The sequence below is a fragment of the Alexandromys fortis genome, unplaced genomic scaffold (genome assembly GCF_014885135.2).
Source record: "Alexandromys fortis isolate MF-2015 unplaced genomic scaffold, M_Fortis_MF-2015_v1.1 scaffold_88, whole genome shotgun sequence".
NCBI classification, from domain to species: Eukaryota; Metazoa; Chordata; class Mammalia; order Rodentia; family Cricetidae; genus Alexandromys; species Alexandromys fortis.
The window spans coordinates 5,923,873-5,950,675 of NW_026067961.1; the positions used below are offsets into that span (position 1 = coordinate 5,923,873).

General features: G+C 44.8%; 1 protein-coding gene across 5 annotated transcripts in view; it reads left to right on the plus strand.

The window, feature by feature from the left end:
• Kif1b (kinesin family member 1B) overlaps nucleotides 1–26,803 on the plus strand; it is a 135,589-nt gene that overhangs the window by 81,906 nt on the left and 26,880 nt on the right. For 4 of the 5 annotated variants that reach the window (XM_050153338.1, XM_050153340.1, XM_050153339.1 and 1 more), the window contains 11 exons: nucleotides 5,839–5,935; nucleotides 7,222–7,370; nucleotides 8,729–8,907; nucleotides 9,761–9,898; nucleotides 17,485–17,603; nucleotides 19,119–19,204; nucleotides 19,562–19,691; nucleotides 19,842–20,004; nucleotides 22,304–22,394; nucleotides 24,664–24,782; nucleotides 25,409–25,464. In XM_050153338.1, the coding sequence (XP_050009295.1) occupies nucleotides 5,839–5,935; nucleotides 7,222–7,370; nucleotides 8,729–8,907; nucleotides 9,761–9,898; nucleotides 17,485–17,603; nucleotides 19,119–19,204; nucleotides 19,562–19,691; nucleotides 19,842–20,004; nucleotides 22,304–22,394; nucleotides 24,664–24,782; nucleotides 25,409–25,464 (1,327 nt within the window). Of the gene's footprint in view, nucleotides 1–5,838; nucleotides 5,936–7,221; nucleotides 7,371–8,728; nucleotides 8,908–9,760; nucleotides 9,899–11,299; nucleotides 11,549–17,484; nucleotides 17,604–19,118; nucleotides 19,205–19,561; nucleotides 19,692–19,841; nucleotides 20,005–22,303; nucleotides 22,395–24,663; nucleotides 24,783–25,408; nucleotides 25,465–26,803 lie in introns of all 5 variants that reach the window. The other variant, XM_050153343.1, reaches the window with a different exon arrangement.

The window sequence follows — 26,803 nt, forward strand, 5'->3', positions numbered from 1 at the left end:
TCTCAGCCTGTGGATTGTGACCCCTTGGGGTTGAATGTCCTTTTCACAGGGGTCACATGTAAGATGCCCTGAATAGCAGATGTTTACATTTGGTCGCAACAGTGACAAAACACAGTTATGGAATAGCAGTGAAGTAACATGAGTTCCTCACAACAACATGAGGAACTGGATTAAAGGGTCACAGCGTTAGGAAGGTTGAGAGCCACTGATAGATAAGGTAAATTGTAGGCAGGCCAATTCAGAACCATGCGGACCAGTTGGGAAGTTGCTGATTGGTTCAGGTGAGAAAGAGTGCTTGTCTAAGCAGTGCCAGGAGGGAGAGGAAAGCCTTAGAAGCAAAGGTGTAATAAATAAAGCTTGCCTGAAGATGAGTGCAAAGCCACCCACACTAGTCAGCCGTACAGGCCAGGCGGTGCTGGCACACATCTTTAACCCCAGCAGCCACACTAGTCAGCCGTAGAGGCTGGGCAGTGGTGGTGCGTTTTTTTTTTTTTTTTTTTTTTAATTGTTTTTTTGAGACAGGGTTTCTCTGTAGCTTTGGAGCCTATCCTAGAACTCTCTCTTGTTGTGCACACCTTTAATCTCGGCACTAGAGGTGAATATAAGATGGGAGGAGACAGGAGCTCAGGGCTCAGTTGGCCATTGGAGATTTGGTGCAGAGCCTTGCAATCTGCAGTCACGTTGAGAACAGGATCGCCCCTTTGTTTGTCTGAGCCCTGCTAGAGGTAAGAATGCTAGTGGCTTGGCTGCTCTGCTTTCCTGATCTTCAGGCAAGCTTTATTAAAACACAAATAAAATATCACTGTATGGTGGCTCACTTCTGTCATCTCAGCACTGAGGAAACTGCCACAGGGAGATCTCCTGGGCCTCTCTTTCTCTCGCTCCAAAAAAAGAGGGGGGCGGCTATAGGGGGCTGGCAAGATGGTTCTGTGGTTAAGAGCACTTGGTGCTCTTGCAGAGTTTACAGTTTCAAATCTCAGCTTCCACATGGCTCACAATCATCCATAACCCCAGTTCCAGTTCCAGGGATCCAACAGACAGGCAAAGCATTCATATACATAAAATAAAATAAATAAGTCTGAAAAGATGTCTTGCGATATGTTAAAGATCACTGGGCCCGTGGGGAGCAGACATAGGTTTGAGATTATCTTCCTCCTGATGAGGGGCATGTTTAAATGTGACAAGGTGTGAGGTGTCGCCTGGGATATGGATGTACCCCTTCTTGTGATTCCTTGTTTATTATATCTTGTTGTTTGAAGCCAAGCTTCTGTTGTTAAAAACTGCCCATCCAGAAAACTCAAGGTAGAGACTTTGATTTTGTCTAAATTGTCATCTTAGAGACACCAAGCTGTGTCACCATGGCCTCTCACCTCCTAGCCTGACCTGTGCCTGCTCTCGCGTCTGCCTTTCGCTGCCCATGCTGCAGCCAGAGTCATCTGAATCCGAGTTGCTTCCTGTCAGTGGCCTCATGGGCTTTCCATTGTACTGCTAAGCCCGAATTGTGGTGGTGTTTACAAGGTTTTACATATTGTGCTTATTTGCCGACCTCTAAGCTCACGTCTCGACAACATCATAGCGCAAATGCCACCGGCCTTTTATTTCTTCTCAGTTCCACGTTTTCGCACAGCAGCTTGTTTCCTGTCATGCTTATCTCTTCCAAATCTTTGCTTCTGTGCCATTCTTCCTACCCCAGCCCACCCCAGCCAGGCATGGTGGCACACACCTTTAATCCCAGCAGTTGGGAGGCAGAGGCAGACCAATCTGGTTGAGTTCAAGGCCAGCCTGGTCTACTTAGTAAGTTCTAGGACAGTCAGGGCTACATAGTAAGACCCTGTCTCAAAAGAAAGAAATGATTTTTTGAAATGGGGTCTCCTGTGTCGCATTTAATTTTCTGTGTAGCTGAAGGTGACCTTGAACTTGTGTTCCTCCTGCTTCCACCTCCCTAGTGCTCACATTGCAGGTTTGCACCAACACACCTAGTCCATACAGTGCTATATATTTTTTTTTGTTTTCTAGACAAGCGGTCTATCAACTCACATTATTCTAGTAATTACAACCTGTGATTAGCCTGTCTATGCACTTGCTTGGTTCTTTCGTGCAGATGTAAGCTAACAGAATGAGGGCCTTCTCTGTTGTGTTCATTTCACCAGCCATCTGTGCACACAGGACTCAGAGCCGTCGTTCCTGAGTATAGTGTCACAGTGTCCTAGAGTCTTGTGAGAACAGTTGATGTGTCCACTGCCAAAATTAATGGTGCCTAGGTCTGGCAGCCAGATTGTAACACTTTAAAATTGGTGTTCGGATGGAACCAGATGGGGCTTTGTGCGTGTACTGGAGTCTATTCCTAGTCCTTAGTAGCGCTTTGAGCTTTGTTGACCATGTAGTTAGGTGTCTGGATCCAGCCCAGCGGCCATGGTGTGCTGGTCTTTGATCTAAAAGGCGGTCATTTTTGAGTCCTTTTGATCTAGAAGATGAGGACATGACTGTCTCTGTCTGGAAGAGAGATATATGTGTCAGATGCTCGGATAGGAAATGACAGTGTGGTCCCTGTGCTTGTGAAATTCAGAATTATGGAGAAGCAGCCACTGGACAGATAACCACACTGGTTATCAGTACTGTGCGACCAGCCAAGAGAGAAATGTAGGATGCTGTAAAAGGTCTGACAGGTGCCTCTAGGAATGGGAGCAGCCTCTCCTGTCCCTCGGCTGACGTCGGTTTCATGTCACTTTTCCTACCACCCCATCTGAAAGTGTCCCTTCATCCCTTACTTCTCCCTGGTCTTCCTCGTCTGTCTTCTACCTTGCTGTCTATTCTCCAGAATGCTCTTCTCTACCAAGGTTAGAGTGTGGGAATGTCCACTGTTTGCCGTCTGTTTTCCCCTCACCTACAGGCCCTTTTTCTTACTAACCCCTGTATTTGTAGCATCAGGTTCTTAGTAGGAAAACAGAATGCATATGTCTCGAGATTAGAGAGATGGCTTAGAGGTTAAGAGCTTGCGGCTGCTATAGAGGACTGGAGTTGGATGTCTAGCACCTGTGTCAGACAGCTCACAGTCACCTGTAGCTCTAGCCAGTGCCACCTTCTGGCCTCTGAGGGGCACATGCACACATGTGCACACTCATGCATGCGTGCACATGTTCGTGACAGATATTGTGACTCTATCCTTGGAAGCTCATAAGTGGCTAGGTTTGGGAAAGAACTTCAATTCAGAAAATGGTTCTTCTATTGAACTACCAAATTCTGGTCAGAATTTAGTTGAAGGTTGGTATTTTCCCCATTCTGAGTGTCATGAGAGATCGTTTATTCCCACTAAAGCCTGGCGAGAACCTCTGAAGAAAGCTGTCCTCACACCTTAGCTGGTAGAGTCTAGACTTTGTTCTGGTTGGTAGTCTGACCAACTCAAAGACTTGTTCTTGAAGAACTCCCCAAGAGGAAATGTGGGTTTTTCTCCTTGGTGATTGTGAGATGAAACGGCATGCCTTTCTCCTTTTGCTGGAAGAATCCCATATTATAAACAGGTCGTAAGGGGAGAATAATTAATGGCTACCAAGTGCACATTTCAACACTTCAGAGAAGCTGAAAAAATGGTGCAAAGAACTTTATTTATTTATCTGCATGTGATGTGCCTTCATTAGTTTATGTGCACCGTGATGTGCACCAGGAGGCATTGGATCTCCCGGAGCCGGAGTTACAAGGTGGTTTTGAACCATTTGATACAGGTGCTGGGAACCGAACCCAGGTCCTCTCACCCCTGCCATCTCACCAGCCCCTCATCACTTTGTTCACCTTTTAGTTTGAAAACGGGAACATCATGGTAGTTGGCTCCTCAGTGCCTCTATATTTATACCTCCTCAAACCAGTGCTGGTCTATTAATATGATTATCTTCTAAGAAATTTAGTGCTAGTTCTACATCATGCAATATACACCCATTTTTTAAAGTGAGTTTTTAATATTTATTTATTTATTTATTATGTATACAGTATTCTGTCTGCTTGCATGCCTGAAGAGGACACCAGACCTCATTACAGATGGTTATGAGCCACCATGTGGTTGCTGGGAATTGAACTCAAGACCCCTGGAAGAGCAGGCAATGCTCTTAACCACTGAGCCATCTCTCCAGCCCTATACACCCATTTTTAAAAGTCTCCTTTAGCCGAGCAGTGGTGGCATATGCCTTTAAACCCCAGTACTCAGGAAGCAGAAGTAGGCTGGTTTCTGTGAGTTCGAGGTCATCCTGGTCCACAAATCAAGTTCCAGGACAGCCAGGGCTACACAGAGAAACCTTTTCTTGAAAAACAAGCAAACAAATAAATAATCTATTCTTATTTTTCTCATAAATACAAATTTTAGAAGAATGTGTGTTTTAGCCAGGTGGTGGTGGCTCATGCCTTTAATCCCAGCACTTGGAATCAGAGGTAGGCAGATCTCTATGAGTTCAAGGCCAGCCTGCTCTACAAAGCAAGTTCCAAGACAGCCAGGGCTGTCTCGAAAATCAAACAAAACAAAACAAAAAAAGTGTGTGTTTTAATCTGAGATTCAGTTGACATTTATACATGGAATTGATTTGACTTGTTAATCTTTTTATTGTGGACTGGTGAGATGGATCAGCGGGTAAAGGCGCTGGATGCCAGGCCTGCTGACTGAGCTCCATTTCAGGAACCCACGTGGTAGAAGGAGAGGACCGATCCTTAAGATTTGTCATCTGACCTCCACCTCACTGCAGCGCGTGTGTGCCCACACTCACACGCGCACAGACACACACACACACACAAAACACACACTAAGAAATAAATAAGCAAACGAATTAATAGAATTTAAAACTTTAAAAGGTGGAGAAAACAATAAAGAAGGTACCAACGACAGCCTCTAGCTTCTACACATGTGCACACCTGAACTCACACACAGAAACATGCGTGTGCAAGCATACACACAGGAGTGCCATTTGATTAGCATCATTCCACGTAAGAGGACTCTCGTGTTTATCTGTTGATCCTTCTCCAGCTGTTGGGTAAGAAGGATCATAGACTATAAAATCTTTAAAAATGAAGAAATTATTACTTAGGAAAACGTTTGTTTTCTGGAGTTATAAGACAGTAAGACCAGTTGTTAGACCCAAAACTCAGTCCCCCATTTAATAATTAATAATAATAAATCTTAATTAATAAAAAGAACAAGACTTTTCCCCATCATCCAGTGACCACTGCTCCCTTTGTGGTCATGCTGCTTGTACCGAAAGTCCACAGAGCAAGGCTGAAGAGACACCTCAGCGGTGAGGAGCAGATACTGCTCTTGGGGAGGCCATGAGTCCAGGTCCCAGCAGCAGGCTGCTCACAGCTGTCCCCCTGGCTCCTTGGGCTCCAGCACCCTGTTGTGACCTCTTCCTGCACGATCCCACAGACACAGAATTTAAAAGCTTATAAGTCCTTCAGCGAGAAAAGAGAATACGTGGGTCAGGTGGAGAAACAGAGGTAAACCTGATTTGTATTGTACTCATTTCAGTCCATATACTAGTACATATTTAACATAGATGCCCTCGAACCAGCTGTTTCAGTTCAGGAGTACTGTGGGCTTGGAGTCTTCAGCCACAAGGAGCCTCAAAATCTATAGCCTTAATTCTCTCCCCTTTGGACTAGTAGGAAGAGTGGGGTCTCAGGAGGTCCTGGTGACTTGGATTCTCCCTGGGATTTCTGTTCTCTGAAATCCTTGATGTGTGAGACACTGTCCCCACCCGCTTCCTGTGTTTGTCCCTTGCTGCCTTTGCTTCCCCTCCTTCCGTTTCCCCCTTTCCTTCTTATTTCCTCCCTTCTCTACATGTTATCTCCTTTCTTTTCACTCAGGACTATGAGAGTAAATTGCAGGCCTTGCAGAGGCAGGTCGAGACTCGTTCTCTGGCTGCAGAAACAACTGAAGAGGAAGAGGAGGAGGAGGAGGAAGGTGAGAGCTGGGGTCTGATCCCATTACAAAGCTGGGTTCCTCGGATTTTCCCTGCTCTTTATTGCCCTTGTACTGAGCTTGCTGCAACTCCAGACGGCCATTCTGTCGGGTGTGGGGAGGGGGCTGGCAGCTTTCCTAGAGCTCCTGCGGTTTCTGAGCACTGTCTTCACACAATCTTTCAGGAACGTCACGTAGACCATCTCTCATCACTGCACGTTTGAACTTCCTGGGTCAGGCTCATGTAAATATAGAGCTTAATCGATGCTTATATAGTTTGTTCAGTGTTCTAGTTCCTGTCCGTAAGTCCCTGCTGAGGAATTTGGGACGTATTGGTGACTCAAAGCCATTGCTGGCGGATTGGTTTGATTATGACAGAGCCTTGCCAGGTAGACATGTCGCCTTGGCTGGCCTGACACTGTTGTAGACTGGCCTGGAACTAAAGTCACCCTTCCTGCCACGCTATCCCTAATGCTGGGATCATAGGTTTGAGCCACTATGACTGGCTCATTCCTGTCAGATTGCTAATTATATTGTTTGGTCATGCTTGCCTATCTCAATCAACTTCTTAGCTGATTGGGGGCCTTTGACTGTTAGTTATTGTCGAGTTATGAAAGTATGCAATATAGAAAATACCAGGGACATTAGAAGTAGATATATGGAAAGGGGGGCTGGCAAGGTGGCTCATCAGGTAAGAGTGCTTTTTGCCAAACCGCACGACCTAACTTTGACCTCTAGAACCCGCCCTGTCGAAGGAAAAAATTGACTTTTACAAGTTGTTTTTGTTTGTTTGTTTTTGAGACAGGTTTTCTCTGTGTAGCCCTGGCTGTCCTGGAACTGACTCTGTAGACCAGGCAGTGCTTGAACTCAGAGGTCTACCCGCCTCTGCCTCCTGGGTGCTGGGATTAAAGGCGTGCGCCGCCACCTGGCGACTCTTGCGAGTAGTATTCGAGCCTCTCCATGCAGCTATGGCACATGCCCGTCCTCCAATAAATAACTGCAAGGCAAAGTTTACAATAAACAAAAATAACAAAATAACAGGGATGTGTGTGACCCCAACACTTGGAGGTTGAGCAGGAGGATGAAGAGTTCGAGGCCACTCTTGACTTCATAGCAGATTTGAAGCCAGCCTGGACTGCATGAGACCTGTCTCAAACAAGCCAAGCAACCCAGAACCGTATTCTGTACATTTTAGGTTTTTCTAGAATACACATATATACTGCATAGGAGGGATGAAGTCCCTCACAGTTGTGAAGTCACTGTTAAGTTTGCCTCCTCTGCTCTTTCAGTTCCTTGGACACAGCATGAGTTTGAGTTGGCCCAGTGGGCCTTCCGGAAATGGAAGTCTCACCAGTTTACTTCGTTACGGGACTTACTCTGGGGTAATGCAGTATACCTGAAGGAAGCCAATGCCATCAGCGTGGAGCTAAAGAAGAAGGTATGGAGGGTGATCTGGAGGCAGAGTGCGTTCACTAAAATTAATAGCCTTAAATTCGCCTTTCACTTGGGGGGACTCAGCTGTTTGGTGCCGTGAAAAGCTTTATTCCATCTGTGTGCCAGCGCAACATAGGTTGTAATGAAAAGTTAACATAGGTAGTAATTAAAAATTTACAGTCGTTGTTTTCTGGCTCATTTTACAAACCTGAGTATTCTAAGTGGGAGCTGGATAAACCTGTCAGCAGATACATGCTTTTGTCAGATTTCTGGGGAAAACCATGGTCTTCTTGTAGTTCTCGCCCTTCAGCTTTGAGACCAGTGTATGTGCTCTGCGCTCAGCCAGCCAGTCCAGCCCAGCAGCAGCTGAGCTGACCTAATGGCTCCATAGCTTTGTGGCCTCATCTACAGACTAGGGTGGCAGCAGAACCTGCCACCGAGGGTGATGTGAGACGAGAGAACGGCTGCATGCAGAACTCTAACAGTGCCTAGACATGTCAACAGCCCCAAACTGCTGCTGTGACTGAGCACACCGCCTTGTGTGCAATGTCCAAATATTGTTCTTAAATTTGGAATCCTTGGTTCTGTGTGCCTCACTGCTCAAGAGCTGGGGACTTTATTGTGTAGTAGGAAAAAACACAGACTACCGACTGGAAAACTGTTGTCTTCTCCTAGGCGAGTGTTTTACATTTGTGAACTGGGGTAGGTGACATCTTCACTCATGATTTCAGAAATACATTGTGTTATTTATTAACCATTCTCCTTATTGCGTGAACTAAAGTCGGGAACTCTATCTTTTCTTGTTGCCGTACCTGTTGCTTAATTAGTATTTGGAGGTAATAATACAAGGCAAGAAGTAATAATAATGCAAGAAGAAAATGATAGTCATGATACTTGCTACATAGCAAACGCTTGAATGATTAGTAGTTACCCTCTGCAGTCCACTAAAAGGCCGCATGTGCGTCCTCCCCTTGGGAAGTGGCCATCCTCCTTTCAGCCTCTTGTTTATGTTCCACGGGAGTCTTCATCCTCCTGCCATATTTACTGAGGTTTTAGTTTGTGGGGGGAAAGTCGCCACCCCAGGAAAACAAAGTTTGTGAACACCTTAGTGTAAAATTAAGATTGTCCCCTCAGTTAAAATGTGGACCAGGTCTTCAGTTAGCCACAGCTGTCTGTTGGATAGATGTTCTGTATTTGACCTCTTTCCCTTTAGCAATGCTATATCGCCTTGTCTCTGAATCTCCCGGAACTATGGCCCGAGCCCAGGGCCTTGCACTTGCTGAATCCCCAGTCCCTGTGTCTGACCCTCACGTGCTGAGACAGTCATATGCACACTTGTCCCTCTTTATTCTCTCGCTTCAGGTGCAGTTTCAGTTCGTTCTGCTGACTGACACCCTGTATTCCCCTTTGCCTCCTGAATTACTTCCCACGGAGATGGAAAAAACTCACGAGGACAGGCCTTTCCCTCGTACAGTGGTGGCAGTGGAAGTCCAGGACCTGAAGAATGGAGCAACACATTATTGGTCTTTGGATAAACTCAAGTAGGAAAATACTCATAAAAGAATATTCTTTAAAAGAAAATAGCCAGCTGTGGTGGTGCACGCCTTTAATCCGAGCACTCAGAAGGCAGAGGCAGGAGGATCTCTGTGAGTTCGAGGCCAGCCTGATTTATAAAGCAAGTTCCAGACTGGCAAGGCTACACAAACTCTTGTCTTGAAAAAAAAAAAAAAAAAGAGGGTTGCGCTGATTGCTTAAATGGGTTCCCTCATACTCACCTCTTTCTGAAGATAATGTCAGTTCCTTTTCTGTGGCCTCTAAGCACTGTCAAGAATATTATCATCCGTCTATTTTCTCAAGTCAGTGACACTCATTTCTCAGACAACTTAGACATTTATTGATTTTTTTAATTTGCTTTCATAAGCCCTCTTATATTTTAGATGAGCCAAGTTTGTATTTATTTCTATCTTGGATCCTCTTACTCTAGTCCTGGGCCTCATGTAATCTTTAATAAGCAGGGGAGAGACCATTTCATTTCTTTTACATCGAGTGTGACAAAATAATTCCTTTTATCTAATTTTATTTGAGATGTCAAACACCATTGAAGCTCGTGTCTTCCCCGACTATAAGTTTAATCAAATCAGATCACACGCTTGTATGTGCTTCTGAGAAAATCTGACTCAATAGGCCGTTTTTTTACTTCCAGTGGCTTCTCTCTCTGCTCACACATTTTGGATTCTGAGCGTTTTGGTTCTGTGCTGATGGCTGTGCCTGGTCTAATAGCATTAAGTGATAGGAGTGGCTTCTTAGAAGTGGTTTGCATGCAAGCAGTTTCCAGAGCGAAGTTTAGTGCCGTCTCCTGATCTGAACTCAGTTTGCCCCGTGTTTGCCCCACAGACAGAGACTGGATTTAATGCGAGAGATGTATGACAGAGCAGGTGAGATGGCTTCCGGTGCCCAAGACGAGAGCGAAGCCACCATGACCGGCAGCGACCCCTTCTACGATCGGTTCCACTGGTTCAAGCTTGTGGGAAGGTATGTAGTGACTTTGTTGTCTTTGAAAAAATAATAGCAAGTACTTTTACTTTTTAAAATGTTGGTAGAGAGTATGGGGGAAAGGAATATAAAAGCTTCTTCTCAGGTGGGGTTTGGTGCTCAGCCTAGGATGTCGGTTCCCAGCACTAGAAGAAAAAAACCAAAAGCCACCTCTGTCTGATCTTCTCCGCTCTGAACCACTGTATTCTTTAGTATATTTACTTCAGTTTCACACCGTGTGCATTGCTTTCTCAGACTTGTAGCCAGAGCATCTGACGGTCATCCTGGACTCTCACCTTGCAAAACGTTTTGTAGTTGATCAAGGTAAACTGAGAAGAAAAAGACTTGTCTGAATCCCGTACAGCTTAGATAGAAGTCACAGGGTGTGTTCTCAGACTGTGGTGGAGAACCTCTGAAATCTGATCAGTATTTTCTTGCTTCGGTTATTACCCAGGGCAAGTTAACTGCACACCATGCTAGCCTCTTCTTTCATAAAATTTCTTTTATAAAGATATCGCTCTCAACATTTTATGGAAGCAAAAGCACCTTAGTGAGTGTGTATTTAGATTTTACTTCTAAAGAGTTTTAGAAATGTAAAAGCAGAGAAATGTGAATTTTTTTAAAAAGATTTTATTTTTTATGTATATGGGTACTTTGCCTGCATATGTGTCTGTATTTATATGCATACCGGATGCTCACCCGAGCCAAAAGAACGCATTGGATCCCCTGGAACTGGACTTCCAGATGGTTGTGAGCTACTTGAGGGTGCTGGGAACCAAATCCAAGTCCTCTGCAAGAGCAGCCAGTGCTCTTAACCACTGAGCCATCTCTCCAGCCTTAGGTGAATCTTGAGCTTACTAGTTCCAGAATTTTGAGTTACTCTTCATTGCCCTGCTATGGTTGGTAAAGGAGCTGACTGAAAGTAGTTATGGGTCAACCTTTTCCACTCCATTCTGATAGTAGACGAGGCTTTGCAGAGGGGGACCGGCCAGACAAGTCTCCTGTGAGCCTCTGCTGCTTTGGTATACACAGTTTCATCCATTTGGTGTTCTGCTTTGCACTGACAAGAGAATTTGCTTAAAGCCATATTATTTTCCTTATGAGTGGCTTTTGGAGGACAGGATGCTGATCTTTTGTGTAAACTGGAGAACATCAACAACCTGAGATGGTCCACTCATGGAGGCTCTTTGCGTTTCTTATTCTGAGGCTCTGTCCTTACAGATCTTCTCAGCCTGCCCTGTACCCTTTACCTGAGCCATGCAGTTTATGCTCATTTTCCACTTTGGCCTTTCTGTTTGCTTTCACCGTGTGGATTCTGTCCTGTTGGCTCCTGAGCGTCCTATTTAACCAACTGTTCCTCTCTCCCTGCCTGTGTTCATCGGCGTCTTACCTGGTGTCTAGCTCCCCCATTTTCCACGGCTGTGTGAATGAGCGCCTTGCCGACCGCACACCCTCCCCCACTTTTTCCACGGCCGATTCCGACATCACTGAACTGGCTGACGAGCAGCAGGATGACATGGAGGATTTTGATGATGAGGCATTCGTGGATGACACCGGCTCTGACGCAGGGACGGAAGAGGGATCAGAGCTCTTCAGTGATGGGCATGACCCGTTTTACGACCGATCCCCTTGGTTCATTTTAGTAGGAAGGTTGGTGAGGTTATTGTGAGAAAGGCGAAAAGGGACCAGCTCTTGTTCTAAATGCCTCTTTGTGCAATTTTGGATAATCCTGCTTTAGCCCTTTACTTCAAGAACAGTCCTGCCTGAGTCTTCCAGTGCTCAAAGGTCTGTGAAGGCCAGTGAGGCTAGAAAATGATCACAGGCCTTGCCTGGGAGGCACGGTCTACTTAGTACACAAGACAGCATCTTATGAGGACTACCTGGAGACTGCTTGGCCCAGATTGCCCAGCAATTAAGATTCCCATGTAATGGGTTCAGCACACGTTACTGTAGTCTAGATGCTTCATCTCTAAAGGGAAACAGATGGGAATAAAATGAGCAGGAGCCAAGAGAGCCCCAGGTTAGGCTGAGGAATCGGTGGCCTCAGAAATTAGAGGACTGCAGTGGACTTGCTCTAGAGAAGAATCCGGAGTGCCCAGCTCTCCTTTGTTGACAGCGGCGGTCTTGCTGTGTCTGGTCTCTGAACCTATCTGCAGGTCCTGACTTCTGCCAGAAATAACTTGTAGGGTTTATAATCATGGACCTTAGGGAGTTATCTTTGTCTCCATCATCAGTATTGGTTTGTGGTACATGAAACTTTCACCTTGAGGTCTCCAGCTCTTGGTGTGCACACCCCTCTGTCAGAGGTGCATAGGTTCCTGATATTTCCACGTCCACTCTTGGTAATGAAGTCATTTTAGGTTTGATAGTAGAATGCTCATTGCTTTAAACTGGGTATGGTAGTGCACACCTCCAATGCCAGCACTTGGGGGTGGAGGCAGGAAGATTAGAGTTTGGGGTTATACGTGGCTACATAGAGAGTTTGGAGCTATCTTGGGACACGTGAGACTCTGTCTTAAAAAAAAAAATAACAGAAACAAAGCCAAGCAGTGGTGGCAGCACTCAGGAGGCAGAGGCAGGCAGCTCTCTGTGAGTTCGAGGCCAGCCTAGTCTACAGAGCTAGTTTTAGGACAGCCAAGGTGATACAAAGAAGCCCTGTGTGGAAAAAACAAAGATTAAGGTTAATGATGCATTAATCCACCACTGTGGAACGGGTAAGCACCAGTTGCTCGTCTCCTGACACAATAGAGACATAGAGTTCAGACTTAGGTGTTGTATGGACTGGACCCCTGGTGAGAACTCATCACTCACTGGAGAGACTGACGGTGAGAACAGAAAGAAAAGCTTTAGGTAGAAGTGGCACCGAAATTGCTAAAGTGGCCTGAGTTCTATAATACAGATTCTCCATGAACAAATGAGATGAGATTATGTAGTCGTGAATATTGTTAGCCTGTGGTGCATTGCCAGGTTAGGGCTTTAGAGAAGCCATTTTATATTGAAATGAGAGAAGTGTGCGCGAAGAGGGCTTTATTTATTCCGACCTGTATCCCTCAGTACATTCCTGTTCTAGTCTAAGAAGAGTGGCAGTAGAACCAGATTCTGATCATTAGCTTATTCACTTTGCATTCACTCCTCTGTCTGTTTGCCGTGTTCTGCACATCACACTATGAGGAGGAGGCCTGGTAAAGAGAATCCCAACACAGTGGTCAGTCAGGAGGACCTTGAGTCCTGGGCTTCTCTGGCACTCACTTAGGACAGGCAACTTAAATGAGTTAGAGGAAAAGAACCTTTTTTAAAAATCCATTTTTCGGGCTGGAGAGATAGCTCAGTGGTTAAGAGCACTGCCTGCTCTTCCAGAGGTCCTAAGTTCAATTCCCAGCAACCACATGGTGGTTCACAACCATCTGTAATGAGATCTGGTGCCCTCTTCTGGCCTGCAGGCAGGCAGACCACTATATACTTACTTACTTAATTAAACACCATAAAAAAATCCATTTTCCCCCTTTTTTATATTTCATTATCTCTAACAAAATGAATGTAGTCATTAAGACTTCTGCTTAGAGCCAGACATAGTGATACACAGCAGAGGCTGGCAGATCTTTGTGAGTTCAAGGCCAATCTGTTCTCTACATAGTGAGTTCCAGAAGAGGCAGGGCTACATAGTGTCTTCAAAAGAAAAAGAAAAAAAAAAAAGAGACTTCTTCTTAGAAGTACTTTTATCTTGAGTTGGTTTTATGAAAGAGTTAAGTCAGAATCCTCCTTAATGTGGCCACTCACTGTGCCAAGTAAAACACATAGTTTCTTTCTAGTTTTGTCCCGTCTGTCGTATATAAGAATAGATATAAAGCAGTCAGCCACACTGATTTTCATTTAGAATATTCGTGGAGCCATGGGCTCAGGAGGTGATGTTTTCATTAGTTGGGATTTCTGGGTTCTAGAGCTAACACTTCTTTGCAAGAAGGGGGCTGAGGTGGTGAGTTGGGGAGAACTCGGTGGTGATTTCTCTGGGTTCAAATCTTACCGCCAAACAGAAGCTCCTGGGAGAAGGTGAAGTCATAGCAGTCAGTGAAGAACAGCTCTTCAGTTTTGCCCCAGCAGCATCTCCCAGTTGTGCAGTGGTGACCAGATGTGTCACGTTATAGGTCCTTTCTGTTGTTATAGTTCACGGTGTCAGGTTCCCTATTGGCCCAGAATTATAAACAGAACTCACTGTAAAAATTTGCATGTTTCCTTTGAATTCCATTGATAGGTGTGTTTCTTGGCCATGGCTGCCTCTGGTGAATCTTTGTATCCAGAGTAAAAGAGCTTGTCCCTTTAGCTATTCTCTTACAGCATGTTGGGATGTTATGAAACGCCATCATAACTCGGGCTGAAATGTAAAATATATGTTAGTCTTCTGGATGAAAGGAGGAAAAGATGGTTATTCTGTGACCTTTCTCAAGTACCTAAACTGATGTCTTTTCTATGAGTATCACCGTAACTATGCTGATTTTCTTTATGTTGACAAATTAGCTTCTCTTACTGATGTAACTTCACATCGTTTTCTGCTCATGTGTCTTTTTACATCTTCTCCCCTCCATCCCTGTTCTCCTTCAGTCTGCTGGGTCAAAGTATAAGGACATTCAATCCAGAGTTAACTGTGAAATTCGAGTTTAAAAGCTTCCGAGGAGAAGCCTTGCACAGCGTCGGGCTAAAGGCTGTGTTCTGATTGCACAGCACTTAGCTGTCTAGTGAGTGTGTCTGTGTCACAGAGCCAGTGCCTCTGCCTTGCCGTAGACTCTCCTAGAGATGGACGTGAACAGTGCCTCCAGTGCATCAGTGTTTAGAACAGCCTTTGTCATGGACAGAAGGAACTGTCGCCGTTAATGTGCAGTCCAGCATTATTTTGTGATGATATGCCTGTGAATGTATGTTTCTAAAAACAAGTAGCTCTTGGGCTGGTGACTTTGCTTAGCAGTACAGCCTCTGCCTAACATGTCAAGGTCGTAAAGAACACATGCACTACAGTGGTTTTTAATTTTGTCTAATAATTATACTTTACATAGTAAAATTAAGTAACAGCGGGATCTCTAAGTAGTCTATGTGGTCAATATCCATCGTAAGTTTGCTTTTGAAAAGTCAGACTAGTATAAAGTTAGGTGGCTTACTTTTCTGCCCCGGTATGACCCATCTTCCTGAAAGGTTTTCCACTTCTGTGTAAAGATAAAGGATGGGTCACCTTCCTGGGTTCTAACATACATAAGCATTCACTTGCTAGATATTTATTGAGTGTATTTACTGCAAGCCACGTCTCTGCAGAGAGGTGAGCAAACCAGAGCTGGCTCCTGTCCTCACAGTCTTGTAGTCTGGTGAGTGATGAAGACACTGAGTGATAATCACATAGATGCCAGTGATAGCCACAGTGAAAGGAGTGTGTGTGTGTGTGTGTGTGTGTCTCCAGCATGTAATGTTGGGAGGGCCTGTCATGGAAGCAGCATTTACAGTAAGACCTAAGGCTGTGAAATCAAAGCATGGGGTGGAGGACAGGACTGCAGGAAGAGGAGACGTGTGATGGCTCTTAATGGCCCGGGCATTGGAAGTGGGCAGGTCTGACTGGAATGCCATTGAGGCAGGAGTGTAGCCTGTGTGTGTGCTGACTTTGGAAGTGAAATTAGCCATTTGATTCCATATGCCAAATCCTTAGTTTCTGAAACTCATTTGAGATAGTGGTGTTTGATCCTACTGGTAATCCTTTTTAGATTACATTTTCATTCATAAGTTTCTGTTGAGCGAAAGTTAACCCTCTGTTAATATTCTCGCTTGCTTTGGAGCAGACTGAAAGGGAATCAGACATCATGCTACACTTTCCCGTTCATTTGCAGTTATTTGTGTTTGCTTTTCATGCGTCTTCATCATTTATGCTCTTAAATGTTATTAATGTAATGCATTGTACCTATTTTCATAATCTCTTTCATTGTTTTGAGTTGAAATCCTGAGTATCCATTCCTTCATTCTTCTCTCTTTGTAATGTGAACGTTAGATCAAGAAATGCAGCAAACAGTCCTGTGCATCAGGGTCAGTTATATTTAGTTCCCTGGGGTAATATACTCTTTGTCTTTTGCTTTATGTACAAAGATCAGCATATACCAAGTGAGAAGACAGGAGTAACAGTAGGAACTAGATTCCACTTTTTCTTCCAGTCATTGGAACATGTGCCCTTTGGACTTGTGATGATCAGTTTTAATGGCTTTATAAAAATGAGCAGGGGCAGGTGAGATGGCTCATTGGGTAGTGGCATTTACCACCAAGCCTGACCACCTGACTTTGATCCATGAAACCCACATGGTGGAAAGAGAGTAGGGACTCATTCACAGTCGTCTCCCACCCCTTCACCTACAACACACACACAGTCTAGTGAGACCACGTGAATACAAATGTTTAAAAAAATCTACAAAATAGTGAACCTTTTAAAAGCACGACAATGATAGGACTTGTCTAGTGTGTTAGAAATATCAAGTATTGGCCAGGTCTGGAAGCTCAGGCCTGTAATCGCAGTTACTTGGAAGACTGAGGCAGAAGGATAGAGATTTTTAATGCTTGCCTAGGCTGCAAAGTGAGTTCAAAGACAGCCTGAGTAGTGAGGCGCTGTCTCAGAAGGGCCGGGCTGGTAGAATGCTGAGGTCTTATGTAATACGTATGAACCTGTAGCTTCTCCCCCAGGACCACAAAAGAAGAAAATAGAAGGGGAGGCAGGAGAGACTTGTAACTCCCCTTTTACTGATGACTTTAGTTTGAGGAACAGAGACTAACTGCATAGGGCTGGCTCTGTCCTCTCCCTTAGCCTTCATCTTAATACCCATTCTCCTGCCAGCTCACTACTCGGAAATTTCTGGCTGCATAGCCTCTCTGCCTACATGTCTGCTTCTCTCACGTTTTAAATAGTCCTTTAAGGGGCTGGAGAGATGGCTCAGTGGTTAAGAGCATTGCCTGCTCTTCCAAAGGTTCTGAGTTCAATTCCCAGCAACCACATAGTGGCTCACAACCAACTGTAATGAGGTCTGGTGCCCTCTTCTGGCCTGCAGACATACACACAGACAGAATATTGTATACACAATGAATAAATAAATATTAAAAAAATAGTCCTTTAAGTAAAGCAAAGACTCATAGTGCTGCGATGTAAAAATCCACTTTAGAACCAGTAACTATTCCAGACACATTTCCCTGCCTTTTTTTAATCTCCTGGTTTCTCTTTTGTGTGTGGTGAGAAGCCAGATCTCTTGGTCTGTGCTTACCTCTGAAGGTTTAGCTCTTCAGTGAGCTCCTCTGCTCTGCAGAAATCACAGTATTGAACATCTACTTCCAATTGTTACTCTTCCACCTATGGTGTAGTTTTTTTACGAGAGTAATTTGGTCTAAGTCGGTCTTCGAACTTGCTTATGTATTGTTTGCGTGAGAAAGCAACTGGAGGCAATTTAAGACGTCAGAATTCAGAGACATCTTAAAAGGCCCAGAGACCATTTTGGGGAAACATTCTCTCAATCGATGGAAAGTCACAACCGCTCCTTCCTCAGATGTTCTGATGTTTGTCTCTGGGTTTCTGTCTCTAGGGCATTTGTGTACTTGAGCAACCTGCTGTACCCGGTGCCCCTGATTCACAGGGTGGCCATCGTCAGTGAGAAGGGGGAAGTGCGGGGATTTCTGCGCGTGGCTGTGCAGGCCATTGCAGGTGAGTGACCCTTTTCTCAATGGGAGCTGTGGGTTCTTTCCTACAGAAAAAGCAGGATAGGGGATGGAGAGATGGCTCAGTGGATAAGAGCAATGGCTGTTCTTCCAGAGAAGCTGGGTTCAATTCCCGGCACCCACATGGCAACTCATAACTGTCTGTATTTCCAGTTCAGGGGATCTGACACCCTCGTACAGACTTACATGCAGGCAAAACACCAATGCTCTTAAAATAAAAAAAGAAAGAAATCACAGAAAAAACAGGCTAGCTCCATGTGGGTGACACTTCAGCCGCATATATAAGTGGCGGTGTGTTTGTTCAATTGAGGAAGGCCTCCTTAAGCCTCCTCTCTATTAGTGTATCTATATCCTCACCACCACAAGTATCGTAAGTAGATTTCACTTTAGTCTGGGATATTGCCTGTTTTGAGAAACATTTTGTGTAACTATCGAACTCTAGGATTGACTTTGAAAAAGTGATGAGCAGTTTAGACCAGCATGGAGGACTGTGTAGTTTGAAGTCAGCCTGAGCTGTATAGTAAGACATTGTTTTTGTTTGTATGTTTTTAAAAAGTCAGGATAGGCTCTTTTGGTTTGAGATAGTTTTTTTTTCTGTATATCTTAGGCTGACCTCAAACTCAAATTCTTCCTACCTCAGCCTCTTAAGTGTTGGGATTATACACCACAGTGCTTGGCTCACGTATTGAACATTTTACTTTGTATTTTGAATTGTTTGTAGTTTAAGGTTTCACGGTGTAGTCCAGGTTATCCTGTACTCAACAGTTCTCCTGTCTTGATGTCCTGAGTGCTGGCCTCACAAGTATGAGCCCCCACACCCAGCTGATAGGCCTTGAATGTCGGAATCACTAAGGATTTTAGGTCATTCTGGCCTAGATTTCTACTAGACTTTTTCTGTCTAACTGAGCATAGTGGTACATGCTGTAATTCCAGAAGTAGAAGGTAGAGACAGGAAGATCAGGAGTTGAAGGTCAGCCTTAGCTACAGAGTGAGTTTGAGGCCAACCTGGACTCATATATGAGATCCTGTCTCAAGACAAGAGGCCATTTATTTCCCTGCTAAATGTAATACATGGATCAAATATGTTTCACTTCCCATGACTGTGCCAGCATTCTGAGGAAAGAATATGGCTGTTTGCTGTACTGTCTATCTTAACTCACAAATGCTGGGCCCCGTGTGATGGAGACTGTCACATAGTCACCTCGTCCACAAGTCAGTATAATGTCTCAGTCTCTATTGCCTATTATTGAATATATAGTCTTGCCAAGATGTTAAGGGTCAGAATTCCTAGGTGTGACATTCTAAACAAACTCAAGACTGAAACCAGTTCTTTTTAACTCCTCTCGTTTGAGCAGGAATGGTTGGGAGCGGCAGCTGCGGCTCATTTCTGCAGTGCCATTCACTCTTACACTAAGTCTCTCCTCCCTACTCTGTGATTCTCTGAGCGCTGTTCCCCTCACATGCACTATCATCCCGTCTTTGTTGGCTTCTTTCTATTTAGCGGATGAAGAAGCTCCTGATTATGGCTCTGGAATTCGGCAGTCAGGAACAGCTAAAATATCTTTTGATAACGAGTACTTTAATCAGGTAAGAAGTATTTGGGAAAGAAGGAACACCCTGAGGAAAGAAAAGGAAGAAAATGGATTTATGAGGAAAATGTCCACCGTTGGCACCCAGTTCCTTTGCCTAGAACGTTAGCAATCCTAAGATGCTGGTTACTCCACAGTTAGTTACTCAGTAAGATATGGACTATGTCTAATAGTTACAAAGATGAAAATGCATTAGCAGACTGCCTTCTCTCCCACATCTCTTAGTCCCACTTACTATTATTTTGTACAAATAATTATTTGTTGTATAAATAAAAATATTGTTATTGTTGTACAAATAAAAATCGATCAAGACATGGAAGAGTACGTCATTTACCGAGCCTTGCCTTACTTCCAGAGTGACTTTTCTTCCGTCGCAATGACTCGTTCTGGCCTGTCTTTGGAGGAGCTGAGGATTGTGGAAGGGCAGGGTCAGAGTTCTGATGTCATCACTCCTGCCGAAGAAGTCAACCGAATGAATGACTTGGGTGCGTAGGCAGACTGCTGTCACTGAGGAGATTCTCAAGGGAAACGTTGATACCACGGCCGAGCAGTGACTGGTCAGCTGGAAACAGGAAGAGCGCCCAGGTCCTCCTCTTCATATTACCTGACCCATGTGTGTATCATTAACTCTGCAGATTTGAAGTCAGGCACTTTGCTGGATGGGAAGATGGTGATGGAAGGGTTTTCTGAGGAGATTGGCAACCACCTGAAGCTGGGCAGCGCTTTCACCTTCCGAGTCACGGTGCTCCAGGCCAGTGGGATCCTTCCGGAGTATGCGGACATCTTCTGTCAGTTCAAGTAAGCCACCTGCCGTTGTAACTCTGCTGTTGCCGGAATAGACCACCCTGGCAAAAGCAGCTTAGAGAGAAGAAAGGTTCACTGCAGATCTCAGCTTCAGGGGGCTGGAATCCACCATGGCAGAGAAAGCGGCATGGTAACGTGAGCAAGAGGTTGGCCAGTCACGCTTTCATTTGCAGGCAGGTTCAGAGAGAGAGAGAGAGGTCTGCCCACAGTGATGTACTTCCTTAGCAAGGACCCATAGCCTCCCAAACAGCTGCTGATTGGGGACCAAGTGCTAAAATACTTGAACCTATGGGGCTTTTCTCATTTGAAAACACCACACGGCCCTTTTCTGTGCCCATCCAGCGAGTTAACTACAGAGATTCCTTCTAGCTGTAGAGCACCTTACCTGTGTGAAAGACTAAGGCTCTTGGGGGATAATGATGGCAGGTCTCTGAGAGCACTTTCTTCTCCCAGGGTGAGAATCAAACCCTGCACTGGCATGATGGCTCAGGGTTCCCCATGGAGCATACAGCACACACTGCTGAGGACTCAGTGGAGTCCCCTTACTCCAGGAGCATGGCCAGCCTGGTCTACAAGAGCTAGTTCCAGGACAGGCTCCAAAGCTACAGAGAAACCCTGTCTTGAGAAAAAAAAAAATCAAAATGTGTGTATTTTATTTAAAAGAAATTCAAAAAGATATTGTATAATTACAGAAAGCATCAGCATCAGCAGTAGGAGTTGTTAGTAATTTGGAGCCTTTGGCTGAGGTGCTGTCAACTGGTGTGAAAATCAAGATCGCTGTTCAAAATCCCTCCCCCTTCCTGGGCGCTGGAGAGATGGCTCAGTGGTTAAGAGTACTTGCTCTTGCAGAGGACCCAGGTTCAGATCTGAACACCTACAAAGTGCTTAACAACCATCCTTAAGTCCAGTTTCTGGGTCTGACCACCTCTTCTGCCCTCCATAGGCACCAGGCACACATGTGGTACATATGCATACATGCAAGCAAAACATTACATATACTTAAGTCTAAAAAAATTCTTAAATAAGCAGGTCAGTGGTAGGGCACGCCTTCCGACCCAGTACTTGGGAGATAGAGGCAGGTGGATTTTTGTGAGTTTGAGACCAGCCTGGTCTACAGAGTGAGTTCTAGGGCAGTCAGAGCTACACAGAGAAACACTGTCATGAAAAACAAAAAAAAAAAAAAAAAAAAAAATTAAAGATTTTTAAATATGTTCTTTCCCCCATCTGACCTTTTAGAGTGTAACCTGTGTGTTAAGCCCTGTGGATAAACTCTTGCCATCTGCTGGAGAGCAGGCACTTGAGTACATCTTTGTAAATAGTGAGATCTTTGCTTTTGAGGAGAAGTTGGTCCCCTGCTGTGGGAACACAAAACCATCAGGCCTATGTCAGAGGCACTTCCTGGAAGATGACTTTGAGCATCTCTTGTCCAGATAATAGACTGCTAGACAAGTCTACCATAGGGTTTACCGTGCCTGGCAGAGGCTCAAATTTCCAAGCTTTCTCTAAGTAATGTGATTTCATTTTCAGTAAAACAAGAACAAGACTTTATATTTTGTTGATTGGGATTTTGGGGGGGGTTGGGGGTAGGTTTGTTCATTGATTTTTTTTGGGGGGGGAGTTTTGCGAGTAGTAACATTCATTCATTGAGGTTTGGGGGGTATATTTTTTTTACTTGTTTTTATGGGTTTGCTTGTTTTAAGACAGGGAGATCTGTGTAGCCCTGGCTGGCCCAGAACTGCTGTGTAGACCTCTCTGGCCTGAGCCCTGCCATTCTCCTCACTCTCCTTCCTGAGTGCTCAGGTTACAGTCATGCATCCTGCTACAAATTTGTTGAGTTGACTTCTTTACTCTCCGTGAGCCATGCTTCTGAATATGTCCCTTTGTCTAAATAATCGGGGTCACTTAATTTTTCATCCATTTTGAATCTAAAATGCTGTCTGTGTGATAGGGAAATGCTGGCATGGAAAGAAATAATCATCACTTGACGCAGCAGACGCAGAGGGAAGTGCTTTGTTAGCACGCTCCTAGCTGTGGGGTCCAGACCCCGCTAGACACCCTAGCACACACCTGGGTCCTAGCTGTGGGGTCCAGACCCCGCTAGACACCCTAGTACACACCCTGGATCCTAGCTGTGGGGTCCAGACTCCGCTAGACACCCTAGTACACACCCTGGATCCTAGCACCTGGAGGCAGAAGCAGACAGAGCTTGGTGAGCGTCATAGTGAGGCTTTCTCAAAATCAAACAACATCTGATGAATTCTGATGCAGTATTCATCTGTCTCTTTTTGTTAAGCTTTTTGCATCGGCATGATGAAGCGTTCTCCACCGAACCCCTCAAAAACAACGGAAGAGGAAGTCCCCTAGGCTTCTATCACGTACAGAATGTGAGTGACCTGCACGGCTTGCCACACACCTCAGGTTTACATTCCTGGTTTTGTTGGCTAAGGAAGGACGATCATGTGAGGTGTGAGCTGTCTGCTGTGCAGAGGTGATCATGTGGAGTGTGAACTGTCTGCTGTGCAGAGAGAATGAGCAGTAGAGATGGTGGCCCAGGCAGTGAGGTAGTCTTCAGGGGAGGAGCAGCCAGTCTCTTCCTGGGTGACAGTGGCCCAGCGAGTGTGTGCAGTCTAAGTCTCCCAGTGAAATCTTCCATCCATTTGAATATCAGTTTTTAAAAAGATATTCCTACCCTAGAAAAAATGAGCGTGTTTGGTATCAGTTTTGATAATTTAACATAGTATCCTGTAAACTCTAGGATATTTACATTGTTGCTTACAAGTAATCTAGAAGATTCTGAAGACCTTCTGTAACCAAGTTACATTCAGAGTGTTTCCCTGGTAGCTGTGTTTATCTGTCCATGTCCCTCACAACTGTCTTCACACATGCACCAAGGAAATAGGCTTTCCAGCTTGTGTATTTCACTCAGACTCGACTCACAAGTCGTCTTGAAGGCAGTGGTGAGATGGCTCCGTGGATATAAGCACTGACTGATGAGCTTGACGGCCGGAGTCCACCCTAGGCCCCCTGTGGTGGAAGGGGAGAACTGGCTCTCACAGTTGTCTTCTGACTCACACACACACATGCTGTAGCACAAGCACCATGCACGCACAGATAATTTAATTAAGAAAAAAAAGTCATCTTCATCATAATACTGATGTTCGTTAAGAATTCATTTTGTATCAGCCCTGCCCCGTTTTCTGCACCATTGAGCCCTCATTTCTACACCGTGACTGACACAACCCTGTCCTGCAGCTGAGGGAGCTGAGCACCAAGCAGGTCCTGCCTCTCACCCAGGTTACAAAGCTGGGATTTAAACACAGAAGCCTGCCTGTGACATCCAGAGTCTCCGCTGCCTCCCTCTCCTCTTTACTCACACCCACTCTATAGAGAGGGGGCCGGGCTGCGTCAGTGCCAGACTGGAAGAGTGCTGACCTCACAGGCATGAGGGCCTGAATTGGAACTCCAGCACAAACAAAAATTTTTAAATATATGAAGTGAGAGAAGAAAAGGCAATCAAAGATAGAGCAAAATTAAAAATAGAGCATGAAATATGGGCTAGAGAGATGGCTCAGTAGTTGAGTGTGTACTGCTCTTGTAGAAGACTTTGGTTGGGTTTCCAGCCCATAATTGTTTAAGACTCCAGCTCCAAGGGATCCAAAGACCTCTTCTGGCCTCTGTGGACACTTGTTCATATACTCAACATGCACATAGTCCAAACCCAGGCATAGACATATGTACATATCTCTAACTAAAAATAAAGTATGTCTTTGATAAATGCCGATCAGCTGTTATCAAGCCACTGACTCATGAAACCACAGACGTCCCCAAGGAGCTTAGAATTAAGGGGAAATATAGTCATCGAGTATAGGGACATGAAAATGGTATTCTTTAAATTCAAAGGGAAGGTTTCCATATAGAAAGACTTTAAGTTACTTTTCTGGGTAAGGGAAAATGGTTCTGAAGAGAGAGGTAGGTTTTCTGAAAGATGTTAGCATAAATAAAAGGTGGACAGAAGAAGAAAGGGCGTCTCAGACTGGGCATCGGGCCTTGCTCATAGTCCACAGCCAACACACGGTACACGGTTTTTTTGTTTGTTTGTTTGTTTGGTTTTTTTTTTGTTTTTTGTTTTTTTGAGACAGGGTTTCTCTGTAGCTTTGGTGCCTGTCCCGGAACTAGTTCTTGTAGACCAGGCTGGCCTCCAACTCACAGAGATCCACCTGCCTCTGCCTCCCGAGTGCTGGGATTAAAGGCGTGCGCCACCACGCCCAGCTAACACACGTTTTTCTTATCCCTTCTTCTAATTCACCTGGGCTTTGGAGGGAAGGCCTTCCTAGCAGAGTTGCTGCCTGGGCTTTTTCTGAGGTACAGCAAAGGAAAAAGCAGGTAGAGAGAGCAACAGGCAAGACTTGAAATCATGAGCAGCAACAAAGTGAAGTCAATTCTGCTGCTCTGTGGAGGGTCTAGAATGCTGACGCTTGGTAAAGTCACATTCGAAACAAAGCCAGATGGAAACCTGTCCTGTGGTGTAGGAGGCCTGGCAGTGAACCCCAGCATGCGCGGGATGCGTAGCAGTGCTGAAGGGCTGCTGCAAGCACATGCCTGCGCTTTCTCATCCTCACCTACCCCGGCCTCACTGGACTTTCTTCTTCCTAGATTGCAGTGGAGGTCACCGAGTCATTTGTGGACTACATCAAAACCAAGCCCATCGTATTTGAGGTCTTTGGGCACTACCAACAGCACCCGCTCCATCTGCAAGGACAAGATCTTAACAGGTTTGAGTCAGATGAGCGGACGTGGATTGTTGTTGCTGTTGTTCCGGAAAAGAACCCTTTGCATGGCTGCAGATAACTGAACAGTAGATTCATACATTTCCCTGGTTTTGCTCTTGAAATGTCACTGCCTTCTTGTAGCTAACCTAATCACTAAGCTGAGAGACAGCAAGTCAGATTTTGTCCACATGACTTCGAATGCCTTCTTTCTGTTGTAAGAAGAAATTCTTAATAGGGTAGAAAGTTGGTGCTGTAGAGCTAGAACACGCGTGTAGTTATTTCTGATGCCTTTACCTTATGAAGTGGAGACTGGGGTGGAGTCATTGCTTCTAATGAGGAAACACACCGCCCAGTGTGTTTCTGTTTCCTTAAAAAGGTTTAAACATTTGAGGGGAAAAAAAGGCAAGGTGGTGATGGCACACATCTTTAATCCCAGCACTAGGGAGGCAGAGACAGGCGGACCTCTGGGAGTTTGAGGGTAGCCAGGTATGCAGAATGAGTTCCAGGATAGCCAGGACAACATAGAGAAACCCTGTCTCCAAACCCCAAAAAAGAGGTATAAGCATATCACTAATGGCAACACTTAGCTCCATGTAGTCCTGGTAAATGTCTTCTTCCTCTCTTTGCAGTCCTCCTCAGCCTTCTCGAAGATTCTTTCCACCACCCATGCCACTCTCCAAACCAGGTGAGCAGCAGCTAAACTGCCTGGTGTGCATACATCTGTTCTGAATGGTTTCCAGACAAGAATCACACTGGAGAGGGCTGGAGAGATGGCTCAGAGGTTAAGAGCACTGGCTGCCCTTCAGAGGTCCTGAGTCCTAGTCCCAGCAACCACATGGTGGCTCACAACCATCTGTAATGAGATCTGGTGCCCTCTTCTGGACTGCAGGCAGACATACAGACAGGACACTGTATACATTAAAAAAAAAAAAAGAATCACACTAGAGTTCCTTCTCTCTGTGTCTTTGTGTGTTCCTGTTCCTGTTCCTCTTGTGTATTTCTAACAGGAACACGAATGCTGGGCTCCTGATCTGAGATAGGAAGTCAGAAACTATGGGCTCTGGCCTTCTCATTCAGACTTGATAACCTCCTCCTCTTTCTTAAATCTCTGTGCTTTGTATGTAATTAGTTTGTCAGTCTCTTAACATTTATTTGCGTATTAAATTTATTCTGCCTATTCACTTTTGCTGTTGGGACTTTTGTTTTTGATTGACACATAATAATTATACATATTTAAATTATAATACAATGCCTTTGTAACTGTATGCTCTGAGGAACACATGTATATATCAGTACAATTAGTATATCCATATTTTAAGCATTTCTTATTTGTTTGTAGTGTGTATATTCAGAATCTTTTCTCGTTACATTTTAACACTGATAATAATAGATATCCTGTTTTACAATAGAAATCTGTTTTACAGCAGAAATTTGTTGCTCTTCATTTATCTTGTTTTCACTTTTCTTTATTTTTGTCCTTTTCCCTTACTGCCCACTTAACAAACTCTCACCCTCTCCCCTGTGCTCATTCTCCTCCCTCTGTTCCATACCCCACTGGCTTCAGACCATGAAAGAAAGATCGAGCTGATACGGTTCCTCTTGTCTGGCTATGTGAATGTGCATGTGTTGGACACGTTTTCTGAGCACGCCAATGTGCTAGCTTCCTCCGCTGTTGCCACCTTCCAGAATGAGGCTGATTCATTGCCACCTTTGCCCTTTCTGCCAGTTCCCAGCTTCCAGAATGAAAGGGTACCCAAGCGATGTGGTTAGTAGCTAAACTAGCTCCCCCTTAGATGTAGGGTACCCAAACGATGTGGTTAGTAGCTAAACTAGCTCCCCCTTAGATGTAGGGTACCCAAGCGATGTGGTTAGTAGCTAAACTAGCTCCCCCTTAGATGTAGGGTACCTAAATGATGTGGTTAGTAGCTAAACTAGCTCCCCCTTAGATGTAGGGTACCTAAATGATGTGGTTAGTAGCTAAACTAGCTCCCCCTTAGATGTAGGGTACCTAAACGATGTAGTTA